This window comes from Cydia fagiglandana, chromosome 13 (assembly GCF_963556715.1).
Source record: "Cydia fagiglandana chromosome 13, ilCydFagi1.1, whole genome shotgun sequence".
In the NCBI taxonomy this organism is placed as follows: Eukaryota; Metazoa; Arthropoda; class Insecta; order Lepidoptera; family Tortricidae; genus Cydia; species Cydia fagiglandana.
In genome coordinates, this window is record NC_085944.1 from 13,161,256 (window position 1) to 13,184,089 (window position 22,834).

The 22,834-nt window shown below is 35.8% G+C and overlaps 1 protein-coding gene across 1 annotated transcript in view; it reads left to right on the forward strand.

Moving 5' to 3' along the window:
* LOC134670306 (putative inorganic phosphate cotransporter) overlaps nt 1–20,370 on the forward strand; it is a 40,720-nt gene extending 20,350 nt beyond the window's left edge. Inside the window, exons 2-11 of the mRNA XM_063528056.1 lie at nt 6,862–6,992; nt 8,132–8,311; nt 10,430–10,568; nt 15,865–16,091; nt 16,565–16,714; nt 16,934–17,066; nt 17,304–17,428; nt 17,571–17,690; nt 17,824–17,959; nt 18,403–20,370. Of these exons, the coding sequence (XP_063384126.1) occupies nt 6,862–6,992; nt 8,132–8,311; nt 10,430–10,568; nt 15,865–16,091; nt 16,565–16,714; nt 16,934–17,066; nt 17,304–17,428; nt 17,571–17,690; nt 17,824–17,959; nt 18,403–18,479 (1,418 nt within the window). The 3' untranslated portion in view covers nt 18,480–20,370. The remainder of the gene's footprint in view (nt 1–6,861; nt 6,993–8,131; nt 8,312–10,429; nt 10,569–15,864; nt 16,092–16,564; nt 16,715–16,933; nt 17,067–17,303; nt 17,429–17,570; nt 17,691–17,823; nt 17,960–18,402) is intronic.
* Nucleotides 20,371–22,834: the final 2,464 nt, after the last annotated feature.

A 22,834-nucleotide genomic window follows, 5' to 3' on the forward strand; every position in this document is an offset into this window, starting at 1 on the left:
GACCGTACCATCGAGCTGATCTGATGATGGAGACAGAGGGTGGCCATAGGAACTCAGTGATCAAACAACACAACCTAATTGTGAATGGGGTTGTTAAAATTGTCTCTTTGAGTAGCTATTAGTTGCCTGTGGAAAGAAAAATACAGTCAGCGATAAAATTTTGTAAAAGAAACGAAATTTATGCCGAAACTTATTTTTACTTTTCCCTTGTATAAATAAATATTTAGTTTAGGTATAGTCAGTCAAGAAAGTGGTTTACCACTTTTCGACTCTATTATCTGATTGATAGAGTCGAAAAGTGGTAAACCACTTTCTTGGCTGACTGTACCTACCGCCGCCTGCGAATTATATTAACACATTACCTTATATGGCAACACTTACACATTCAAGTTGTGTTTAATGATCGTGATAGACAGCTTTGTCACGTACGCAATGAGCCATTACTTGTAAGGACCATCAAAATTGGTTAAATGTGCCCATTCTTATGAAGAATGGATAGATTCTGTGTATTGTTTTATAAGTGTGGTAGGCACCTGCGTAACGCTTACGTGTCTACGTAATTTACTTGCATTTTTTTCTTTTTTTGTACTTTAAATAATTTATTAAAAATGTAGGATTTATGGGCGTCAAAAAAGTGATGTCTATCACGCGTATTCGGGAAACGAGATAATCACAAGATCTAGAGACGATATAGAGATCAACTAGATCTACATTAGAATATCGACTAGATGTGACTTGGATATCTAAGTCATAACTTGTCGAAATCGTTCAAGAGGACCTCCAGAATCGCGGAAACGTCAAATTTGACATATCTAACTTACAAATCACTATATATTCTCGATATCGTATCTTATTCATCTCTAGATGATCTCTAGTGTTAAAGTTAGAATAGGGCCGTATGTTAATTGATTTATTTTAGATATTTCTGGTAGGGTTGAGTTGAATGTCGTATGTATTAGTGTGGGTGTGTTTCCTTTCAAATGACTAACGATTAATAATTTTATGTTGGCCAGCCCGCGTAGCCAAGATGCCAATCGCTTACGCTCCGTAGCGATCGAAACGCAACTGTCACTGTCGCACTAACATGGAAGAGTGATAGAGAGACACAAAGCTTTTCGCTGTCGAAGCGATAGCGATTGTAACCTTGGCTAGGCCGGCAGCTCCAATAATCTAGTAAACGCTGAAACAAATGTAATCTAGTGTTAGTAAAAGTCTAGAGTTACATAATTATTTTATTAAATGTAGGTATTTATCTAATTTTATTTTGCCATAGATGCCAGATCTGCGTTTTTAGTGAACTTAATTTACTACATATTTTCATCAGAAAGTTAAATCAAGAACCATAAAAAACTAAACTTGTTAAAAATCCCTCTTAGAATTACAAAATGTGTTTATTCCTACTCGTATCTCTCCGAAGTAATGTAAATTACCACTCTCTTCTGCGACGTCTTCCATAGTAAGAAAATAACAGCAAGCTGCAAGCTCGTACCTATTTACAGGTGACAAAACAGTAATATAAAATTTTGTGATTCTGAAAAGAGTGCACCGTTTAACAATCAATACATACAAAGTGTCCCAAAATTCAACGATAAGCTGGCACCAGAAGATAGACCTGCCTATGAATAGTCGAGTAAAATAATAAAAAAAATTGAAAAATTGTAGACATGGTCGTTAAGAATACCACTAGGGGTGTCGATTTTAATTTTTTCTTGTAAATCCATAATAAATTGAGATATATTTTTTTATTATTTTTCCTCGAGTAGTCATAAGCAGGTCCATCTTCTGGTGCCAGCTTATCGTTGAATTTTGGGACACGTGGTATATTTTATATTAGTCAGCTAAAGTAAAATAATGAATAAACAACTTACTTACCCATAACACCGTTTTCCTTACGCATAATAATACTTTTGTTCCTTAGTAGGGTTGTGAAACTCAAAAATCAGTAAAATGTCAGAGCCAGCCACCTTAGGACTATAGTAATTTCTTGTAAAAATACGAATAACAATATTTGGGAATTCAATACAATGTACAGTCGCCATCAGATATATCGGAGCGGTCGAGGCGCTCACAAATATCTGAACACGCCTCTATTGCCAGGGCGTTAGAGTACGTGCTCAGATATTTTTCGCTGACATCGATAAAGTATAGTAATGGGCTAAATATTCATTGTAGGAAAAAATAGGCACTTTTCAGGATTATTACTATTAGTCAAATTTATATTGGTACCTACGGCATAAAAACGCTTATTTAAAAACGGATGTTCCCACGATCAAAATTTCAAATTACCTATTATAATTCTAGATAATTGTTAATATAACAGTTTGTGAGCAAAAAATAGCGTTTATTCTTCCTGGCAGGCCAACGTTTTTTAAACAGCTCGCTAATAAGGTAATAAGTTTGATGCCAATTACCTCCACAGAATTTGTAAGACTTTACCATCCATATATATATTTTTATATTGAAAACTTATGCTCAAATAGAATAATTGCTATTAAACTTTATGCAGGCGCTATGCTTAAACTAGGTAGCTGCTAAAGCTAGTACATTTATAAAAACAAGCTTATAATGAAAAATATAACTACTGGTATTTATTTACTATTTTTGTATATGTTTACATTACATTCCTCGCAGAGTTAGAATTGTCTCAAGGGCTACATGGACGTGATTTAGTTATCCAACATCTTATGACATTTCGCGCGTACAAAGTCAGGGTGACATTTGAACAGATAATGTATGTTCACCTACATCAGCGGTTCTCAAACTTTTTTTGTAACGGAACCCTTATGGAAAGCGAAATATTTGACGGAGCCCCAAATTAAAACATCTTCTTTCGTCACTGTGGACCAGATATACCTATAGAAGATCTATTTTTTTCTTATGATTACGAGTATTTTCGCGGAGCCCCAACAGAGGCTTTGTGGAACCCTAGGGTTCCGCGGAACACACTTTGAGAATGGCTGGCCTACATCATTTATTTCTGTTAAAAACTCTGAATAAAAGCGTAACTACCGTAATTCATCTTAATTATGAAATATTTATTTTAATTTTTAACAATCAGAACCCACCCATATGGTGGAAAGATTGGCTTGCTATGGATGAGGTCTTGGTGGCTCAGATGGCAGAGCGCTGGAGTATCGATCCAAAGGCCGTGAGTTCAAGTCTCATCCAAGACAGTAATTTTTCTAATTTTAAATTTATAAAATAACTAGCTGTTGCCCGCGACTTCGTCCGCGTGGAATCTTATCTTCAACATTTTACATCTTAAGTACCTATAATTTTCATATCCAAGCAATGTTGAAATTAAGTACTTTTCTTTTTTAGCAAGTTGTATGAAGTTTTAAGTCAAGTGGATTTTGATGTTGGTTGCTGAAATTACTTTTCTTGTATTCTCATAATAGGTACCTATGCCCTTACACAAAGATTCAAGTTCCGCACTCACAAAATATCAGATCTCCATACAAACTTTCAATCCCGTTTCCACCACCATAGGGGATGAATTTTCAAAAGCGCTGATATTAGTTTTCTTGTATTTTAATTTAATACCTTTTTACAAAGTTTCAAATTCTTAGCTTCAAATAAAATTTGCACCTGAAGACGAACTTTCATCCCCTTTTTAACCCCCTTAGGGGTTAAATTTCCAAGAACGTTGCAATTATTTTTTTTGTAATTGGCTTTTATGCCTTTCTAAGAATTTTCAAAGCGTTTGTAATGGATTCAAACTTTGAAACCCATTTTAACCCTGTTAGGGGATGAATTTTACAAAACGCTGAAATTACTTTCATTGTCTTCTAATAGTATCCCCAAATACAAAGATGCAAGTCCCGCGCTCGAAAAAATGTTTGATATACATACAAACTTTCAACCCCTTTTTCACCACCTTAGGGGATGAATTTTCAAAAACGCTGAAATTAATTTTCTAGTATTTTAGTTTAAAACGTTTATACAAAGTTTCAAGTTCCTTGCTTAAAATAAAATTTGCACCCGCAGACGAACTTTCATCCCCTTTTTAACCCCCTTAGGGGTTGAAATTCCAAAAACGTTGCAATTACTTTTTTTTTGTAATTGGCTATTAAGCCTTTCTAAGAAGTTTCAAAACCATTTGTAATGGATTTAAACTTTCAACCCCTTTTGAACCCTGTTAGGGGATGAATTTTAGAAAACGCTGAAATTACTTTTCCTGTCTTCTAATAATATCCCTAAATACAAAGATTCAAGTCCCACACTCGAAAAAATGTTTGATATCCATACAAATTTTCAACCCCTTTTTCACCACCTTAGAGGATGAATTTTCAAAAACGCTGAAACATGTTTTCTTGTATTTTAATAATATATCTTTTTACGAAGTTTCAAATTCCTAGCTTAAAAGAAAACTTTAACCCCATACAAACTTTCATCCCCTTTTTAACCCCCTTAGGGGTTGAATTTTACAAAACGCTGAAATTACTTTTATTGTCTTCTAATAATATCCCCAAATACAAAGATTCAAGTCCTGCGCTCGAAAAAAATTTTGATATCCATACAAACTTTCAACCCCTTTTTCACCACCTTGGGGGATGAATTTTCTAAAACGCTGAAATTAGTTTTCTTGTATTTGAATTTGATACTTTTTTACAAAGTTTCAAGTTCCTAGCTTAAAATAAAATTTGCAACCGAAGACGACCTTTCATCCCCTTTTTAACCCCCTTAGGGGTTGAATTTCCAAAAACGTTGCAATAACTTTTTTTTGTAATCGGCTATTATGCCTTTCTAAGAAGTTTCAAAGCATTTGTAATGGATTAACATTTTCAACCCCTTTTCAACCCTGTTAGGGGATGAATTTTACAAAACGCTGAAATTACTTTTCCTGTCTTCTAATAATATCCCTAAATACAAAGATTCAAGTCCACCACTCGAAAAAATTTTTGATATCCATACAAACTTTCAACCCCTTTTTCACCACCTTAGGGGATGAATTTTCAAAAACGCTGAAATTAGTTTTCTTGTATTTTAATAATATATCTTTTTACGAAGTTTCAAATTCCTAGCTTAAAAGAAAACTTTAACCCCATACAAACTTTTATCCCCTTTTTAACCCCCTTAGGGGTTGAATTTCTCAAAATCGCTTCTTATCTCTTGTACACTTTGTAAATGCAATCTGGTGTGCAAATTTCAACTTTCTGGCTTTTGTAGTTTCGGCTCTGCGTTGATGAATCAGTCAGTCAGTCAGTCAGTCAGTCAGTCAGTCAGTCAGGACACTTGCATTTATATATATAGATTCTCCCACAATGTCAGTAGGAATCACGGCGATAAATACATTCTCTATTACAGCAAAGAGGATTAACATCATAACGAGACCCTTATATTAAGGTAATAAACTTTAATAATTAACATCACTTTACGTGCCCCGAGTTAAGAAACGTAGACACGTATGCCTATTAGTACTTATCGAAAGAGCCCGTTCTGAGTAGAATTTACATAAACATTTCCAAATTGGGCAATAATCATTAATATATAGGAGTGTGTTTGCAAGCTTGGTGAAATTTTACGTTAAGTATTAATAAAAACATACAATAACAACATTACAAATTAACAATACGACAATAAACGAATCACCTAAAACTTTAAATAAAATAACCCCTCTACAAAAACAACTTCTAAAATATCGCTATTAAACTTAAAACAGTTTTTCTGCTGTCGAACTTCAAGATATTCACAAGAGACGAAACGTACTAGATCCATTCTAGATACGTTATAGTTTAGATATCAACTAGTTCTCTTTTGCAACGCAATTCGGGCAACCAATGTCACTTTTACGTTAGTTAGAGTAAGATATCTATTAGATGTGAATTGGATCTCTAAGTCATATCCTGTGGAAATCGTTCAAAAGTATCTCCAGAATCGCGCAAATGTCAAATTTGACAGGTTAGATCTTAAACATATCGTTATCGTATCTTGGTGATGTCTAAAAGATATCTAATAGATGTCTATTTCGAAATCTGAATCGGGCCCTTTATGTCCTCAATGTAACATACTGTTTAATCTAAGGTATGCATTATCATGATAAAGGTCAAGTAATATCTCTAATGCAGTAGTAAGCTAAATTGGAATAGACGCGAGTACCTACGCACCGTTTGGATTAGTATTACATTTAACCCACGTATACATGAAAGTTATTAAAAAGCTTTTCCTTGTTATCTTATCTACCCGAGATTTGCCGGAGAGACGAGTAAAGAATAGACATGAGGAACTTATATCGAACTATCAAGTAAAAAAAATGCGAATATGTGCATTTTTGCAGAATTTCTTTTCGTTACTAATCATATTTGGGAAGATTTATAAAATCGGACATCGTCACAATCACTAAAAGAAAACTACTTAAACACAACTAAAAAAGCTTACAACGATGTTTATCGAATGGTACTTACTGTTATTTCAAAAGTGGTCGCTTGTTGACGCAAACTATAATTTAATAACCAGCAACTTAGGTAGGTATTTGAGATTCTGACTGTTCCTTTTTTACAACTCAGCGGACTGAAAATTCAGATAAATTATATTACTTAGTTTATATTTATTCATGTGCAAATTTAAGCTTACGCGATACAGCCTCGTCTTAGTTTAATATAGCACTTAAGTACCAAATAACATTTTTAATACATACATACATACATATAATCACGCCTATTGCCCGGAGGGTTAAGCAGAGACCACGGACTTCCAGTTGCTACGTACGATTTTGACATACCTCTTTCGCTTCCTTCACTTTCATAACATTCCTCATACACGCTCGCCGGTTTAGGGTGCTCTTGAACATCTTTAAGTTTTTGAGAAGTAGTTTTTAACATTCATTTCAGAATTGACTGATTCAATCACATTTTTTTTCAGATGCGATGTTCGGAATGCGTCACGTCATGGTTCTTCTGCTGTTTCTGTCCACAACTGTCGCCTACGCCACACGAGTTAGCATGAGCATGGCCATCGTGGCCATGACCAGTTCCAACGACTATGGGTACCCAGTGAGTAAAAGTATTGGGTATGAAACGAAACAAAATGAAAATCAAACGATAACAATGTGTAGGGATCACGTGACGATATTTTCATACTGTTTGACAGATGTCAAGGTCAGATCTAGCGGGTTGGCGCCACAGTTGGTGCTTTTAAAAAACCTGACATTAATGATTAAATAACTTTGCCCAGCAGTGGGACACCAAAGTAGGCTAGAGAAAAAAAAAAATTAAATACCAACTTTTTCCACGGTATCTGGCCACAGCCGCAGGTAGACGTATTATAATGGACCTTTAGATCGTATAATATACTCGTACGTACTATTATGCATTATTCAATCTCTTTGTCCCTCTCCCTCCCAACATAGTTAGTTATATCTCAAAACTAAACAAATTAATCCTCATATTAGAAGCCAGTTTTGTACTAATTCAGGAACCTACCTCATTATTCCAGAGATTTACATAAACTTTCTATATTTCAATTCAATCCTGCCCGAAGTTAAACGTTAACAATGTACTTAAGTCAAGGTGCAAAGTAATTAATAACCACCCTTTTAGAACCTTGTATTTTCCTTAATAAATAAACATATTAAATATAATCTGAAACAGATATTAAAACTAAAGCAATTTAAAATATTAAAGATACATGTTCAAATTTCCGCAAAATATAATTTGTTATGGTGTTTGCACAGTAAATAGGTATCGAGTAACAAGCAAAATATATTACAAAAATTCGAGATTGAAATTTCGACGAAAATTTATGACAAAAGGTCAAATGAAGAACACGTGTATCAGACGGTTCGAAAACAGGAATAAGTACATAAAGGAAACAAACTTTCCTCAGATAGCGAGTGAAAACAGGTTTTCTTTGAGTGTGTTAAATACCATCATTCTCTCGCCATTCTCCCATTAATTTGGGGTTGGTGCAGCATGTTTTTCTCTGCCACACCTCTCTGTCGCCCGTCATCTCATCATTCACTTGCGTTCGTTTTATAACATCTCTCTCACAATCCATCCACCTTTTCCTCGGTTTTCCTTTCCTCAGATTCACATTCATTCTTCCGGTGTATTATTTTCAGTGTATAAAATTCTTTGTGTGAATTAAATATAAACTATGGCTATAATTAAAAGTAAACCCTGACTTTTCCTAGGTGTTCGAGTGGGAGCGCAGCATCCAAGACCTGATCCTGTCATCATTCTTCTGGGGCTACATAGTGCTGCAGATTCCGGCGGGCATGATAGCCGGGAGGTTCGGTGGCAAGAACCTCATTCTGACTGCGATGCTGTCCAACGGTCTAGTAAATCTGTTCGTGCCGTATGCTGCTCAAAAGGTATTAAATCAAGCTAAACTCATGCTCATAGCAACATTGTTAAGTTAGGAGAGCCAGCTGGTGCGCTTAATGATGTTCCTCATTATACGGGATGGGTTTGAATAATCCGACATTATGCTTAAAGGATGACTCATACTAGACCGGCCTCAGTCTATAGTAGACCCAAACCAAACGGACGACTGGGATTATATCTCCATCTCTCTCACTCCACCTTCAACCATGCGAGCGTGAATGAGAAGATTTACGACCCCGGTCGTCCGTTTGGTTTGGGTCTACTATAGACCGGCCGTGCCCGGGCCGGGGCGTCCTACGTCATTTTCTATGACGGCTGACGGTGTTAACGTGGCGCTTTCCATAGAAAACGAAGCTCTGGAAGCTTCGGCCCGGACACGGCCCGGTCTGACGTGAATCATCTTTTCATTCTTTCATCCGTTTGTCATGGCCAACGCGTATTCCTGGCGAAAATGTAAGATAATATAGGTAAGTACCTATTAATACGAGTACAATACATACAGTGAAGAAAATTCTTAGCGGTTTCTGAAATCCAAAATTCAATTGGAGACTCATTTCCCAGCAGTGGGGTGTAAATATGCTGGTGATGATGATGAACATGATTAAAATGTATCCTAAGTAATTAATTACTCATTAATTGCTTGTATCCAAGACAACATTGAATAAAGGAGTAATCACCGAATCAATCTTGACTAAACTTGCGGGCGAAAACAAATGACAGTAATTTGTTAAAAGAAACCCGTCCAAAAGAAATGTACTAAAACCATTTTGCCGCCGGCTGTATTTGAAAATCAATGAAAACATTTCAAATTTGACTCTTCAGTCAAGGGAATAAGTTTCAATTGTAGTTGACAAATATTTTTCGAGATACAAATTATTCGTTGCTTTTTCCAACATTCCCGAGATGAATTGGAAGAGGTCTATCACAGTTTATAAGCTGGCGACATTTCTAGGAGATTAGTGCTTGTTGTTGGATATAATTGTATATAATAAGATAGTATTATATTTTGCGGCGGCGTCGTTTCCATTGACTTTTTTGACCAAAATTTAGGTTTATATTTTGATAAATATAACAAACAAACTTGGCCAAAGAACTTTAGAACTGCTTCTGTAGGTTAGTAATATATTTTCTAGCATGAATTGCTCAAAAAGTGATGATCAGGTAAATTAAAAAATCATCGGCAATTAAAGTTGCTGTTTTATTTTGCAAAAAAATCGGTTTTTACTGGGTCCAAACTAGTGATGGCCCATTACCAGACCTTTGTCCAAGTTTCAGGGCACAAATGTTGACAATAGTATACTTAAATTAAATTTATCCTAACTTCTAGAGTTAAAATGCTATCGAAAGTATCTAGTGCAGCGGTTCTCAAACTTTTTTGGAGACGGAACCCTTTCGGCAAGCGAAATATTTGACGGAACCCCAAATAAAAAATTTTCGTCCATCACTGTGGACCAGATATACCTAATATACCTATAGAAGAGCTGGTTTTTTTCTTATTATTACAAGTATATTTTCGCGGAACCCCAACAGAGGCTTTGCGGAACCCTAGGGTTCCGCGGAACACACTTTGAGAATGGCTGATCTAGTGTCTCGAAAATTGGCGAATTTATTTACACAAGGTGGAGCTCTAGTTTGAAAAGTTAATAGGTATTGTTATCGTGTCTACTATTCGTGTTCGTAAAAACGATTACTAACAACAGATTACGTCTCTGTTTGGTTGGTAAAGAGATTCAGGAGCTCCATCAATTATTTATAGGTGCATGTTGAATATAAATTAAACGATTTGCTTGGAATGCTGGGGGAAAGTTACTAGGAAAATAGTTATCATTCAGATATATTTCCCTTAGAAATATTTCCAGGAAAGGAACATTTCCATTAAGTATCATTAATCCCACTTTCAAGCTCAGTTTTTTTTAAAGTGAAAACTTCTTTAGCGGCGCTGTGCACTTTTTGTGATGGCTAAAAAATGTTAAACTCGCGACAGGTCACGTGACCGTAAGATTCGTAAGACGGACACGTGACCCGATCGAAAATCTGTTACAATGTCATTGAGTTTTCACATCTGCCGGCACTCCCGGAATGCAACACGTTGTTTTTTTTTTCAGGGTGGGTGGATAGCGGTCTGCGGTTGCCGTATTCTTATGGGTCTGACTCAGGGTCTGCTGTATCCAAGTCTTCACGGTTTGCTCGGCCAATGGTCACCAGTTTCTGAAAGAAGTCGTATGGGGACCATAGTATATGCAGGTAACTTGCGAATGTATGATAATATAATTAGAGAAATTATTAAATTCCAAGACTATAGAGTTGCTTCTATGCGTATTCCATAGTGTAACGGTTCGGGGAGCCCTATAGTGGTATAAAAATAAAATAATAAAGAAATTTGTATTAACAAGTATATTTACCATTCCGACAAGACATTTAAGGTAATATTATAATAATAGCTAGCTCAGTCGTAACTTAAATAAATAGGTATTAATTTTAGAGCACAGGGGGTGAGTCTGTGTTTCAATAGGCTGGAAGACCTTGGTAACTAGGGGTAAAAATATTTGAATATTGGGCGCCTTTATAAAATAATAAAAAACCGTCTGACCTCCAGTTAGATAAGGAATGAGAAACGAGCCCTGCAGATTCGTGGTGGTGAGCTCAACCACCCCGGTGCCGCAGCCGCCGCCTCCGAACGTCCATGCTAGTTAAGCCGCCAAGGAAGCACCAGCTCAGCGCGGTCTGGAGCACATCCTCGCCCATGCCGACGCCCTTGACTAACTAGGGGACTGAAGGGGTAAACGAAAACCTCTTCTTAAATAAACCTCTTTCTGAAATACCCTTTCTTGAAAGCCCTGCCTGAAGCCCTGCCTGAAGGCCCTGGAAATAATTTAAAAAACAATAAGTATGTGGCTTTGCCGATTCTCGACGAGAGTTAAAATTCACCAGAACGGTTGAGCAACTTACCCAATGCAGAAAAGAAGCCGGCTTGTAAGTCCGTGCTTTCATGTCGATGCATGGGGCCTTCAGAGGTTATGGTACGAGGAACATAATATTCTCCCTGAAAATAAGTAATAAAACAATAAGCACTGAACACGTCTCGAACAATTTGATACGTAGATCAAGAAAAATACTTACGATTAAGCGGTTTAAGCCGCGATTTAAACAATATGGCTCACTGGCCTTTGAAGAAAACGGATCGACATCCTACTCCATCACATCCGAAATAAAAAATGACAGCTGACAGATCAAACCACAGAGGCTTCCACCGCTGCGTTTCGTTGAGCGCACGATGTAAATACAGCTTCCAAAACTCGTTTCAATAAGAAAAGATACTTAATAATAATTTCCAAAAAGGAAAGAAGAAAGTTGTAAAATATTTAATAAGATTTTAATTTCTGTAAATTAATAGGAGTAAACATTTTATTTAAGAAAAATCCAATAGCGGGCTACTCACGCCCTCTCTTGATCAATGCAAGTATTAAAACCAGTATTACCAACGCTCAACGCTAGATGGCCTTATATTAGAAACGAAATATATTAATGCCTATGAGGCTTTAAAAAAATGTTGTTACAGTACATCCCTCCCCGAATAAAATTTTGACGTAGGCAAAATTTTGAGCTGGTCTCCAGCTCCAAACATCCATCCGCAGAATGTAAACAACAGTTACCCCGCACAAAATAAAAAAAATTAAATAAAAAAAACAACCACCCAAATCGAACCCACGCACTAAACTATACTTACTTTATAATAAACACGACGTTTGCAAGTCGAGCTCTAAGCTACAATACTACAAAACATCGAATCGCATATATTTCTTGGTGACATAACGAACGGCCCAGGCCGCGGGTTATGCGTCCAAGTGATATAGCGGAAGACGGCATATAGCCAAGTGAAATTAATTATAACTAAGATCGGTGACTGTACTACAACTAATTTAAATATATATACAGCGCGCATATCAGGCCGTGACTGTCAGACGTCACAGGTCTGAACGCGGTAATCAGACAATAACACAACAACAATGATACGTTGACCAGCTGTGTCTGAACGACAAGCAGACGGTAACGTTCGAAACAACACGAGACACAATGAACTCGACTGTACAGGCTCCATTTCAGGCAATGCAAGTCTGTCAGTCTGACACACAAAAATCCGATGTTTACGGACAACGCTTTAAGGCGTGTACCACATAACAACCCCCTAACATCAACATTAACGTTCACGCATATGATTTAAGTCATACCGCAAAGCGTTAACAGAGAAGATGGCACTGCTATTAAGAGCTTGACGGTTTAAAATCCGCCAAAACCCGACCAGCCAGTGCCGATTGGAATGCTGGTTTAAAGCGCCAGCACCCCGGTAAAACACACGAAGAGTCTTTAAATCGTCCTCTTCGCCCACCAACAACAAACAAACCACGTGCCTGAGTTACGTTTGCTCAGACACGATCGAAAGGTAATAAGTACGCGTGGTCGAAAGGTAATTTTCCCTTCCGGACACTATGTAGATAAACACCTGCACGAAACACATAAATAAAAACTCCTACCGAACATCAACAAAAAAAAAACGCGCAATCACCGATAGTTAACTAATAAGTAAATATTTACTCCATCTAAAGTAACAACAATAAGGAAAAACTCGATTTAAGTCGAGATAATAGATAAGGAAAAGTAGGTAATTAACATAACTCCCGTCGTAACAACTACAATAAGATTCAACAATAAAGACAAACCTCAAAGAAATGAACCCGGTTATTGTTAAATGCGCACGTTGGACTAAGTTAAACGATTAAAGAACTAAGAGGTCAACCAGTTATTCAAAACTTAAATGGATGTAAAATTTTTTTTTTTAGAATCACCCTGTATGCTCTTCACATGTTTAACTTACTGTGTTAAGGTTCCAAAAGTACTACATATTTAATATGAATATCTTGTGCTACCATTTACAAAACCGCAATTCACTATCATTAAGTTAGTATTAATATATTTAAGGTAAAAACAGCACCAAATATGTGACTGACTGTACTTAATTATTCTCCTACACATCTATAGTAAGTAATATTATTTAATTTTAAATTAACCACCTTCCGGAACAAACAGTAATAAATTTAGTACAACATTATAAAAAAAATAAACTGCTGACTGTACCTCGTTCACATCAAAAAGACCAATTCATCTTCAACTATTAAGTATAAAAAGAATAGATAAGTTTGCGGTACTATTTGAAAGAAAATTTAGGTATAACTTGCTTACACTTCACTTCGGTAAAGGAATAAAATAGGTATGGTCAGCACTTTTAGCCATTAAAAAATAAAACTGAATAATTATATTTGGTAACTCACTAAGCAAGGGTAAATAATTCCAACTGACTGTACTTTTAATACACAAGAAACCTCCTACAACAAAACATTCTAAATTAATTAATTATTTTTTAACTAATATTTTAACAATTATTTTGCCAACCATACCAATGAGGATAAATGTACACTAAAATAGGTACAGAAATACTTGTAACACCTGTTCATAACTTTCTACTTGAAATTATTTAACTTACTACCTTCATGACTACAAACTTAAGATTCATAAAACACCCTCAAAAGTACAAATAAAATATTTAGATTTAATTACACAGTACCGCAACACTAAGGTAAATTAATAAGTAATTGTAAGAATACAAGGATGGCTATTGCTTTATAACCTCCATTATACACAACACACGGTGCTTAACCGCTTTAACTACAAAAGTAAATAATAAAAAGATAATGGTCTTCCAGCTTGAACACACTAGAGCCACACGTAGGGCCGCCACTGTAACGGTTCGGGAAGCCCTATAGTGGTATAAAAATAAAATAATAAAGAAATTTGTATTAACAAGTATATTTACCATTCCGACAAGACATTTAAGGTAATATTATAATAATAGCTAGCTCAGTCGTAACTTAAATAAATAGGTATTAATTTTAGAGCACAGGGGGTGAGTCTGTGTTTCAATAGGCTGGAAGACCTTGGTAACTAGGGGTAAAAATATTTGAATATTGGGCGCCTTTATAAAATAATAAAAAACCGTCTGACCTCCAGTTAGATAAGGAATGAGAAACGAGCCCTGCAGATTCGTGGTGGTGAGCTCAACCACCCCGGTGCCGCAGCCGCCGCCTCCGAACGTCCATGCTAGTTAAGCCGCCAAGGAAGCACCAGCTCAGCGCGGTCTGGAGCACATCCTCGCCCATGCCGACGCCCTTGACTAACTAGGGGACTGAAGGGGTAAACGAAAACCTCTTCTTAAATAAACCTCTTTCTGAAATACCCTTTCTTGAAAGCCCTAAAAAACAATAAGTATGTGGCTTTGCCGATTCTCGACGAGAGTTAAAATTCACCAGAACGGTTGAGCAACTTACCCAATGCAGAAAAGAAGCCGGCTTGTAAGTCCGTGCTTTCATGTCGATGCATGGGGCCTTCAGAGGTTATGGTACGAGGAACATAATATTCTCCCTGAAAATAAGTAATAAAACAATAAGCACTGAACACGTCTCGAACAATTTGATACGTAGATCAAGAAAAATACTTACGATTAAGCGGTTTAAGCCGCGATTTAAACAATATGGCTCACTGGCCTTTGAAGAAAACGGATCGACATCCTACTCCATCACATCCGAAATAAAAAATGACAGCTGACAGATCAAACCACAGAGGCTTCCACCGCTGCGTTTCGTTGAGCGCACGATGTAAATACAGCTTCCAAAACTCGTTTCAATAAGAAAAGATACTTAATAATAATTTCCAAAAAGGAAAGAAGAAAGTTGTAAAATATTTAATAAGATTTTAATTTCTGTAAATTAATAGGAGTAAACATTTTATTTAAGAAAAATCCAATAGCGGGCTACTCACGCCCTCTCTTGATCAATGCAAGTATTAAAACCAGTATTACCAACGCTCAACGCTAGATGGCCTTATATTAGAAACGAAATATATTAATGCCTATGAGGCTTTAAAAAAATGTTGTTACAATAGGTATTTCTAATTGAAAGCGGATTCATTAAATTTATCAAATATTAATTAGGTTAATTACTTAATTAAATCCGTTCAATTGATGATACTTAGTCAAATTAAGTTGGAAATGATACTAACGCAAAAACATGCAATCCATACTAATCATCATCATCCAACAGAGAGTCCAGTCCATGATTCTTATACATAAGTAAATATTTTAGGTCGAAATATCGTTTTAGGAGTTAAAAAAAGTGTTTCCTGAAAAAAGACTCACAATGCAAGATCTTCAAAGATCCTGACGTATTGTAGCTGACTGCATTTTGTTGTTTTTTCTGATCTAGAAACGATATGGATTAGATGTGTCAGTGTCAAAAGTAACATTTTTTTGAAGGAACGTTACATTTGACACTGACATATTTAATCCATATCGTTTCTAGATCTATTAACTGACGTATCTTATAGTTCGAATCGGGCCGATAGTGACCGCAGCGCATTTTTGGTTTTCGGCACATTTATTTTATTCACAAAAGAATGGCTAATCAGCTTTAACCTACCATTTTTTTTTCAGGAGCACAACTAGGCACTATAATCGAGATGATGTCAGCCGGAGTGCTCTCAGCAAGCAAGTGGGGCTGGCCTTCTGTTTACTACGTAACGGGCATCACCTGCCTGGGCTGGTCTCTTTTGTGGATCATCTTCGGAGCCTCCACTCCGGGTATGAGCCGATGGATTTCGAAGGAGGAGAGAAAGTATATTGAGACAAATACTGCTTCGGCCGACATTAGTGAAGCCAAGGTAAAATTATGGTCGTACTTTTTTAAGATGATGAGCTTGGCAAGAGAGAAAGGGAAAGACCCCCATATTGAGTCATGGCTTTTTCAACAGGTCTCCATCGCCATACAGCAGGGTAACACTACTAACACTGCTAGTGTGATAGGGACGGGACCTTTGGACCCGGCTAGGCTCAGAACGGGTTTTAGTTTCATACATCTGCTATGTATTTCTTAAATGTTTTTATTGAATAATTGTTACAAATTACATTTTTTAAGACTTCTAAAATTATCAAGATTCCTGGCAGCATGCGATTGCTGGTGTTGATTTTTGAACTTTTAAAAATATTATTGATACGAATAAGTAATCATTATTATGTGCACGCATTTTCAGGATTCTGCTGTCAAATTTAGATTTAAAGATACAGATATAACAGTATTATAAAATTTATAAATAGTCGTATAAAGGAATAAGTTTTAACATGATATTTTTTTTAGAAAATGGTGACCCCGTGGAAGAGCATTTGGAGCTCACTTCCCTTCTGGGCTATCCTGCTCGCTCACAGCGGACAGAGTCTTGGCTTCTGGACGCTCCTTACTGAAATGCCTTCCTACATGGCTAAGGTTCTTGGGGTCGACATTAAAAGCGTAAGTTTTCTTTAATACCTGGTCTATGTATCAGTTTAAAAAAAATATTTCGTGAAAGTTTAGTTTTTGTTGATTAATTATTCAAGTGGATTATTGTTAGTACAAATGCCAAAATAGTTTAGTTTAGTTTATTTATTTCATAATGATAAATTACAGTATAAATTATTCTTACGCTAATCTATATGATCTTCTAAAATCTTTGAAATTTTTGATTTTCAGAATGGAATCTTGTCTGCACTTCCCTATGTTGCGATGTACATCCTCAGTTTCATCTTCAGCTGGTCGGCGGACTTCCTTATCAACAGAAACATTTGTTCAGTTTCCACTACACGAAAAATCTTTAATACAATTGGTATGATTAATTCAAAGTTAATATTACTACACTTGATTATGTACTTTTGTTATTGGAAAAAGGTAAGTCTATGACAACAATCTCACCTGCTGGTATGCCGATGCAATCTACTACTAGATACAATAAACTTTAAAGCAAATGGATGAACCCCGAAATTTTATTCGAAAAATTTTGTAACATTGAAAGCAAAACTTTCAAAACTAATGTATCTCTTATGGATAAATGTTTATTTTTTAGCATTCTGGGGGCCTGCAGCGGCATTGCTGATCCTCTCCTATCTTCCGCCAGGACACTTGACACTGGCGGTTGTAATTCTGACTTTCACTGTTGGATTAAACGGAGCTCACTACGTCGGTTTCTTAGTAAGGATAATAATATTGTAATTATTGCATCTGGTCAACTTTCAAAAAAATGTGTATCCTTTTCAGCTTCATTATTCTCACTGACCTGTACTTCTCAAAGTTTAATAAGACTAGTTGTTAATATATTTCTATTGTTTTCCAGATCACACATATTGATATATCACCGAACTTTGCTAGTACCTTGATGGGTATAACAAATGGCGTTGGAAACATTTTCTCCATTCTGGCGCCTCTTAGTGTCTCAGCTGTGGTCAAAGATGAGGTAAATGTATTATTGTTATAATGTGTTTGATACTTGGTCGATAAAACATTTCCATTTGAAATTATTGAATTTTTTTTTCGATTAAGTGCGTTTGGGAAATATATGGGTAATACCATATTTTATTATTTTTTAGGCAAGCGCTTCAGAATGGCGGAAGGTATTCTTCATATCGATTGGTTTCTACTTCCTCAGTAATATGTTTTATGTCCTCTTCATGTCTGGCAACGTTCAACCATGGAATGAACCTATTACTGAAAATAATAGTTTGGGTAAGTTCACAATTTCTTATAACATATTTCCAAATATGTAGTAGGTTTTTATTGAATGCATTATTAATGTAAACCATTTTACGTGTAAATACCTTATAAACTTTTGTATATTGATACAGTTTACTGAATCCGATCCAGTGGCTCCGGTTTAAATCGTATCTCTCCACATAACAATTTTATATTTGAAACTTAAAAAAATATAAATGTTATATCTAGGGAGTGCTCCCGGCGCCGGTTTTCTATACAAACACGGTACCGGAACCGGTAATTCCCGATTCTCGCCATACAAACTCAGTACCGGGAGCATTCGCTAGTTATATCTGATATATGATTATGTCTTAATGAAAAAACAACACCTAGAGGAACCAACACAATTAACACAAAGAAAAACAACATTACTTATACGAGTAACACTCTTTATTAAACTCGTGTTTTTTTTACAGAAGAGGGAGTGAAAACTAAAGAAGTCAAACCAGGGAAAAAGAATAGCAGTTCAAACTACGGAGAAGAGAAGTTTTAGAAATGTAGAGTTGTGTTAATGTTAACTTATTTGTTAGCTGTGCTAGCTAGTCATGTTGTTTAATTGAATGTGAGAACCAATAGTTCAAAAATATCTATACGCAAAAAGTGACAATAATATTTTAAAACCAAATATATCTGAATATTATTTTACTAAATAACGTCAGTATATTTCACAAATAATTTTTTCTTCACATACTGCAAATACTTGTTTCATAAATATATCATTACATTATAGGTAATAATAACAGTTACTGTAAATAATTACTTAGTTTAATATTTTCCGCTAACAAACTTTCATAAAAAATGTGAAGGCGAAATTTTACAATAATTAATAATCCTAAGTTTAGAGCCACAATAGTACAAAGTAGTACAAGATTTGTGTGCCATATGGCTAAATGAATTAATACCTACTGTTACCTAAGGTCTATGTGGTCAAATCCATCGAAAATTTTTTAAATACAATACACATTATCGCCTTTTTCTAGCAAAGTACACTATTGTTTAATTCAATGAAAAAAATTAGCGCATGCTTTTAGTATCAGCAGCTAAAAGCTAACGGATTTGGCCGCATTGACATTACATTTTTGGAACCATGTTTTAAATTTTTCAGTGTGTTAAAAATTGAAGTACTGGATCTATGTTTCTATAAAACAAAAGTAACTCTTGGTTTGAACGACAGCTTTAAGAATGCTGGTGACATTGCGCTCTTTATTGAAAAGATTATAATTCCAAATGTATGTAATATATTGAAGTCATAATAGACATACTGTACAGCAAATTTTGTCATTTGGCTACGTTACAAGAGATGATTACCAACGCCACGTTTTTGGCGCGCCTTCGTGGATGGGACAATGGTATATCTGGACAATAATCTAAATTGCAATTTAGTGGCTTTAGGCGCTCAGAACTGGCATATCACACATTGTTGTGTTATGAAATGCACAACACCATATTACGTTTTGCTTTCCAATTTGGTATTTTCCATTTCTAGATATTGAATGAACAAAAAATTCAGATAGATGTGAACCAATGAATGTAATGTACAGCTTGTTTTTAAAAAGAGATTTAAATGCTAATAATTACGAGTATAGACAGATTTTTTATTAACGCAACCGAGTACCTTTATCGTTATAAAATAGTAATCACTAATTGTAATCAATGATTTCATATTCCTATTCATACTAGTCACATTTAAGGAAGTCATCAAAATGACAAATGCTAGAATTTTATTAAAGTTGTACCTTAAAATCCTTTTAAATCTGTTATTGATAGGTATAAATTGGTGCGAACGAGATGTACACGACATCAAATAAAAGATAATGTTGAAATTTTTAGTTTTAACAGCCATACTAGACAACTATAGTGATCTCGGTTACCGCAAATTAGGTACTTACCCAATTATAACAATACACTAACAAACTAGAGCGCCCTATTCTTAGGTATAGAAAAATCACTGCTGCGTTTTCATTATGTTAATACGTCAACTATTGGTAGGATGCCGATAATGTAACCAAATGTTTTATTTCCTCAATCCCGGAAAATACCTCTATTTATACAATGTCAATTAATACGCCCATGACATGGCCTGCGACATATTTAGCATAGTTTTAAAATTAAGCTACAAACTATTTAAAATGGCTATCCTAAGTTTTTTGAGGACTACCCTCAAAACTCCTAAAACCGTGGTCACTATCCAACCAACCACACCAAAGACCCCTTTTGTCTGGATTCCATTATGGCCCGTACATATTTTTGAGCGTTTTATGATTTTTCTCCTGTCAATAAGGGTGGTAATAATAAATTTAGCTTATGATTTTAAATGTAAATAGTTAGGTAACTAATGTACTATTTATTTGTAAATTGAACATTGAATAAATAGATTTAAAATAGACGATTTTTTATCCCCTGTAGAATACTATTTCCTGCTAGACTGCCCCAGCATCACCTAAAATTTTTTGTATAATCAGCTCCTAATCGATATTTTTTATTTGTTCACCAAAGGGCGAGCTAAAATGAGAGACTATTAAATTTATAGGGCCTTAATTAAGAGGGTTCTCTGAGTTAACAGATTTACTAGGTAATGAGTCTAGGTTGCCTAGTTACCATGAAATTTCACGTGTAAGTATGGGTTGCTTTCCTTGAAAATTTAATTAAATTATCAATTTAATTTGACCCGTATCGCTTTATCAGTGGGCTTCATTATAGTGTACCTACATTATGGGTTGATTTCCTTTAAAATTTAATTAACTAAAATATCAATTTAATTTTACCCGTATCGCTTTATTATTACATCAAACACCCCTCTAGTTTTACTTAGGATTTAGGATGCTCTCATTTCGCACACTGGGGTTCGCTTCGTGAACTGCATATATTATGGAATGAATCCATGGATACCATGCCATGGATGATGGAAAAATAACAACCCATTATGAAACAACAAGCTTCCAGAATGCGTAAATAAGTATAATGTATTCATATAAATATTATGATACAAAATAATAACAAAAACTGGTCAAGTGCGAGTTCGAACTCGCGTTTCAAGGGTTCCGTACATCACACAATTTTCAACATTTTTTTTGTACATGAAACGTGACGTGAGTGAAACGTCTTGAAAAACCCGAATGGGTCAATCAAAAACCAGATGTAAAATGAAGTTTTCTGGCGTGATGGCTTATATCTCTGCAAATATGCAAAGTAGCTTAGATAGGAAGATTAAATGCCGAACAACAGTACAAGTGTCCAAATGCGAAGACTGAAGACCGAGCTCCGCGTAGGGCTGATATCTCGGAGCGTCGGACGGGTCGCACTTCCTACAACTTTCGCAAGTGTTTTAAAAGCGAAGGCCGAAGAGAGATAATACCTACACCAAAGCCAAAAAATAAGTGCATTCCCGCAGCCGGGGAGGTTTTCGGATTATACTGAGCTTTACAACTTTTACTATGGGACCAACCCCGAAATCGCGATAAAAAAATGTATCCTCCCATAGAAAACGGACCAGCCAAAATTTATGAAACAGCCAAATTTTTCCTCGCAATTTCGGGATTGCACGTTGGCAACGGGAATACACTTAGTTAATTTTTTGGCCACCCAGTATAGTGCTTTTTAAAACACATAACAATTGTAACCTAATCAATCAGTACTAAACTTGTACCAATGCGGCTGTGTGCCAGATACAGCCTATAGTCACACCGATAAAAGTCTGCAGCGGATTTGATAGCCCACGCAGTGTAAGTGTTATTAATACGCCATAATTTCATAGAAGTTTGACGTTTAATATGACACTTGCACTGCGTGGGCTATCAAAATCGCTGCAGACTTTTTACGGTCTAACTATAGTCGCATTTTTTGTCGTCATTCCGACTCACGCTTGAAGTTAGCTTCAACGTGAGTCGCCATTGCACGCCTCTTCAGGACACTTCGGGCCTTCGGCCTTATGCGGATATCGGCCTAGGGCTTTCGCAATAGCTGTCTACATCACGTTTCACTTAAACCATTGCGGCTGTGTCCCTAAAAAACCTAAACCGCATTTTTGTTCTTAAATCCGACTCACACTTGACTGTAGATTCCTAATAGGTTTTCCTGTCATCTTTAGATAAAGGACTATTTTGTGTATTTTTTTCAGAATTTTAGACCCTGAAGTTTCGGAGATAGAGGGGGGGGAATGGTCATTTTTTGTCTATTTTCTTGGATAACTTCTAAACTTTTTATCGTAAATTTATAAAAAAAATATACTTGAGATTCTCACAATAAGCTCTTTCGTTTGATATGTAACACGATATGGTTTGCAAAACTTTGTTTTTAAATTTTATCTTTTACCCCCCAAAAGTAGCCCTTGTCTTTAAAATTCATTTGTTGACGTTACATATTCGTCTTTGGGTCACAGACTTACATATACGTACCAAATTTCAACTTAATTGGTCCAGTAGTTTCGGAGCAAATTGGCTGTGACAGACGGACGGACAGACAGACGCACGAGTGATCCTATAAGGGTTCCGTTTTTTCCTTTTGAGGTACGGAACCCTAAAAATGGTTTTTCATGCAAGTGTATTCGTTTTGAATGAATAAAGAAGGCATTGCCACTTTTGTTTCAGCCGTATTAGGTATTTTTATGTACTCTGAAAACGCAACTAAATGCGTAACAGGTAGGCCTTTTAGTTTGAACCAGTTGAAACCAGTTTGAATTTAGAATTTATTACGTGAACTCAATGAATTTTACCAATAGCAGTTGCATAAGTTATGCTTGGTCAGGCAGAACATAACTCCGTAACTATCATCCGAGTCGGGCTTGTGGTCAATCCTTCGCAAAATTGTCGGAATATTTAGATTTATGTGTAACCACAACTTGATAGTTTC